This window comes from Propithecus coquereli, unplaced genomic scaffold (genome assembly GCF_000956105.1).
Source record: "Propithecus coquereli isolate 6110/MARCELLA unplaced genomic scaffold, Pcoq_1.0 Scaffold357, whole genome shotgun sequence".
In the NCBI taxonomy this organism is placed as follows: Eukaryota; Metazoa; Chordata; class Mammalia; order Primates; family Indriidae; genus Propithecus; species Propithecus coquereli.
The window spans coordinates 1,321,909-1,325,638 of NW_012149252.1; the positions used below are offsets into that span (position 1 = coordinate 1,321,909).

General features: G+C 36.6%; 1 protein-coding gene across 1 annotated transcript in view; it reads left to right on the top strand.

Annotated features, from left to right (window-relative positions):
* Positions 1-3,730, top strand: part of ABCA12 (ATP-binding cassette, sub-family A (ABC1), member 12) — a 203,578-nt gene that overhangs the window by 81,321 nt on the left and 118,527 nt on the right. The window contains 1 exon segment of the mRNA XM_012651460.1: positions 531-606. Coding sequence (XP_012506914.1) covers positions 531-606 — 76 coding nt within the window.

A 3,730-nucleotide genomic window follows, 5' to 3' on the forward strand; every position in this document is an offset into this window, starting at 1 on the left:
TCAGAACAGTTTTGTTAACATTAGTCAATTTGCATTCACAGCTGCATTCAATTGAGATCACTGGCTGCTTTTTGCAAGATAGAAAATATAGATTAGTGATGGCAGATGTTTCCTAAGGCTACACTCTAGACAACTGAAGGCAAAAAATATCCAGTGACCCATAGACTAAAATTGGCTTCATTTGATTAACAAATTGTGTGTAGTCAATCTTCATTATAGTATTCAAGAGTCATCTACGTATACAGGTCTTGGGATAAAATAATGTAGTGATTCGATGCACAGAGAAAGAATTTGTTAGAAATGCATGTGCTTGACTATTGGGATTATTTTGATTAATAGGCATCTACTTCCTGTAACTATCCTAAATGTTTCTAACAGAAAGAGCATAAATGTCTTTTGTAAAATTCTTTGGAGAAATATTCTGCATTTTTCTCCCCATTAATTTGACCTGGGATGGTCTATGCTGGAAAAAAAAAAAATCTTTAAGCAAACATATTAAATGTTTACCTATATAAATGTTATTACTTTAGGTGACTCTGATAATATAACACATGTGTGGAGTGAGGATGATGGACAGATACTATCTCCAAGCAGTCTGGCTGCACAGTAAGTCTTCGTTTGTTTGTTTCTAAATTGGTAGGTAACGTGGTAAAAAAACAATCAAAACAGTTCATAAACATAATTCTCTTACTATTGTGTAAAACCATGAAATCCAAAAATCAACTACTGAATGGGCAAAGGAAAGGACATAGTTGAAGTGTCATAAAGTTGAAATTTATTTATTTTTTGGTATTATTCCATGATACTTGTGGATTATACAACATGAGGATCTCTTTTTCAGTTCTAAGATTGCATAACTAAATGTAATCTGTCACGTCTGGCTTGGTTACCTTGTGCTGTCAGGAGAATCTAGCTGGAGGTCTAGTTGCCAACTCTTTTAAGGTCTTTCACCATGAAAAATGTATGAGCATCTGTCTTAGTCTGTCCAGTCTGGTAAAACAAAATACCATAAACCAGGCAGATTATAGACAATAGCAATTAATTTTTCATAGTTCCGGAGGCTGGAAAGTCCAAGATCAAAGCATGAGGAGACTCAGTGTCTGGGGAGGGCCTGCTTTCTGGTTCGTAGGTGGTATTTTCTTGCTGTGTCCTCACATGGTGGAAGCGGCAAGCCAGCTCTCTGGGGTCTCTTTTATACAGGCATTAATCTCATTCATGAGAGTCTGCTCTCTTTACCTATTCACGTCCCCAAATCCCCACCTCCTAATACTGTCATACTAGGGATTAGGAGTTTAACATATGAATTTGGGGAGGGCACAAACATTCAGACCATAGCAGTAACCGATTTTTCACATTACTATTTCTTTTGGTTTTTAAAGAATCAAAATATTTTTTAATGCCCAATGAAGGTAATGAAAATTTTGTTTGCTCTTAGTGATATTCAGGTAGGCAAAACTGTTTATAGGCAACAATTTTGGACTTTTATTGGGTTATGTGAAGTCCCAGGAATAGGTAGTGGAAATAATAGCAGGAACAATGGTGTCTAAAGACCATTAATGTAAGCAGATCCTTGAAGTCAGTATAATAATGATGGTAGGAAATGCAAGCTATTGCTTGCAGTAGCTGATTGAGCGAAATTCCTAGAGTTCAAGGCAAATTTAGAGACTAAAGGACCTGTTAGATAAAGGTTGCTTTAGCCTGTACATTATACTATTGAAATTTTTTTACTTTGATCCCAAAAGGTATATTATTGTGCTAATGGAAATTTTATGTACAAATAGCAGTACTTATTTTTAAACCATTCATTTCTTTTTCTAAAATAAAATCTATGTAGTTGTTTGTAAACTCTCTATAATGAGTTCTCCAACTCTGAGTAAATTCTAGGCAAAATCCTTACATAAACAACTACTTCCTGTTTCTGTTCCATCTCCCTTGTTCACTAAGGTGGCTAACCCAGGTGCTCCTCTCTTGGGCAATTTTCCCTTAGCCAGGCTGCCAAATTCCAAGTAGTTGTGTCTTTTAAACATCCTATATAGCCATCAAAATAATAATAAAAAATACCTTTAAATTGAGATAACTGGATGCTTATTGCTGAAGCCAGGTATGTTTATCAGAGCCTGGGGCACCCGTAGCATTGGCAATGCCAGCACCACAGACCTGCAAATTCCATAGCAAATGTAGTTAGCTGCTGACAGCCAGCTGACAGTTTATTAGGAAGAATTCAATACTTTTAAGATGGCTCTTGTTGTGATTGATGAAATTAAGGGATTTCTTATCTTCAGACTTCCTTTCCATTCCTGCTTTAAAATAATCACAGAGTGGCAGTACGGGCATAAGATAAAAGTTTTCTGAGCCAGAATTTTCTAAAGGAAGCTACTCAAAAACACTTTTCCCTCATAGCTCTTCCCTTTCCTCATTATTTTTGTTCTGAGGGCATTATCTTTACTGTTCTGTATTTGTGTGTGTGTGTATGCACATGAGTGTGTATGTTCATAAGCTCACCTTTTATTGTAAACACTCTTGGGAAGTAGGTAGGATTTTGTATAAAGGATGCATCGATTAAATGACTTAAAGGAGTAATTGAGTGCTTATGCCAAAACGGTGGCACATAGATATGGAATCTTAATTTTGGGAGTATATCAAATCCATTCCCCAAAATCTTGGTAATCACATGTTCTTTATGTAACTTAGAGAATGGCTTAGATGATATTTCAAGGTCAATTCTAGCCCAACTGTCCTCTATTTTAAGCTTGACAATATACCATGGGAATATTTTATTCCAGTCCATCTGGAAGATTAGGCCAATATTTTACTGTGAGCACTGCACCGGGTAGAAATTGCTCTATGCTATAATAACTATGACAGGGAGGAGGACAAACACGAAAGAAGGAAGGGCAATGTTGGGAAGAGTGGGGAAAGGTGAGAGAGGTAAGGGAGAAGCACCTCACTGAGGCAGGGGAACCACTCCACACGTGCCCATCCAGAGATGCCTCACTGGGCACTTCTCAGATAAATGGCCAGTGTCTCTGCAGCTTCCTATATCTCTTTTGCTGATGTATTTATCCTTTCAACAGCTGTTAAGTCTTTGATGTACAAAACAAAAATGCTAGATATTCTGTGATAGGGATGGAGTCAGGGTGAGCAGGGAGTCATCCTGCTCAAAATTAAATGGATCATTCTTTCCAGTTGCTCACAGAAGAAATAAGATATCTTGAAACCTATGCTTATTACTGTAGCAAGTAAAATCAATGGTTATTTCCCCTCCCCATGGAAAAAAATAGATGCAATAAATTTACAATTATACCCCTAATTCCACTTGTTTCTTCTTTCATGTTTTGGATTCTCAAATCCCGTCTTCTAGTTTATCTTTACAATCTTCTTTCTGACACTGCTCCCTACTTCCCTCGATATTCTTACAGATATCATATATTCCAAAATGCTTGCTCAGGGCTTTTTGTCTTTGGTTAGTGCTCTGAGTACATTGGTCATTATTATACAGACCTTGACTTGACTTGATTCAACTTAACTTGCTGATGTCATAGGTGGTGATAAAGTCCATGAAACTTGACGATATGCAGGCATGACTTGATATTATATTGGTAATCTGTACAAGAGGGTTGGTTTCGTCATATATCACACTCCTGTTAGATTTTTAATAGTTATGATGTGATTTAGAAATTTGCCTGATAGATGGTTTCTTTTATCTAGGACAGAAAACTTAATCTAAGAA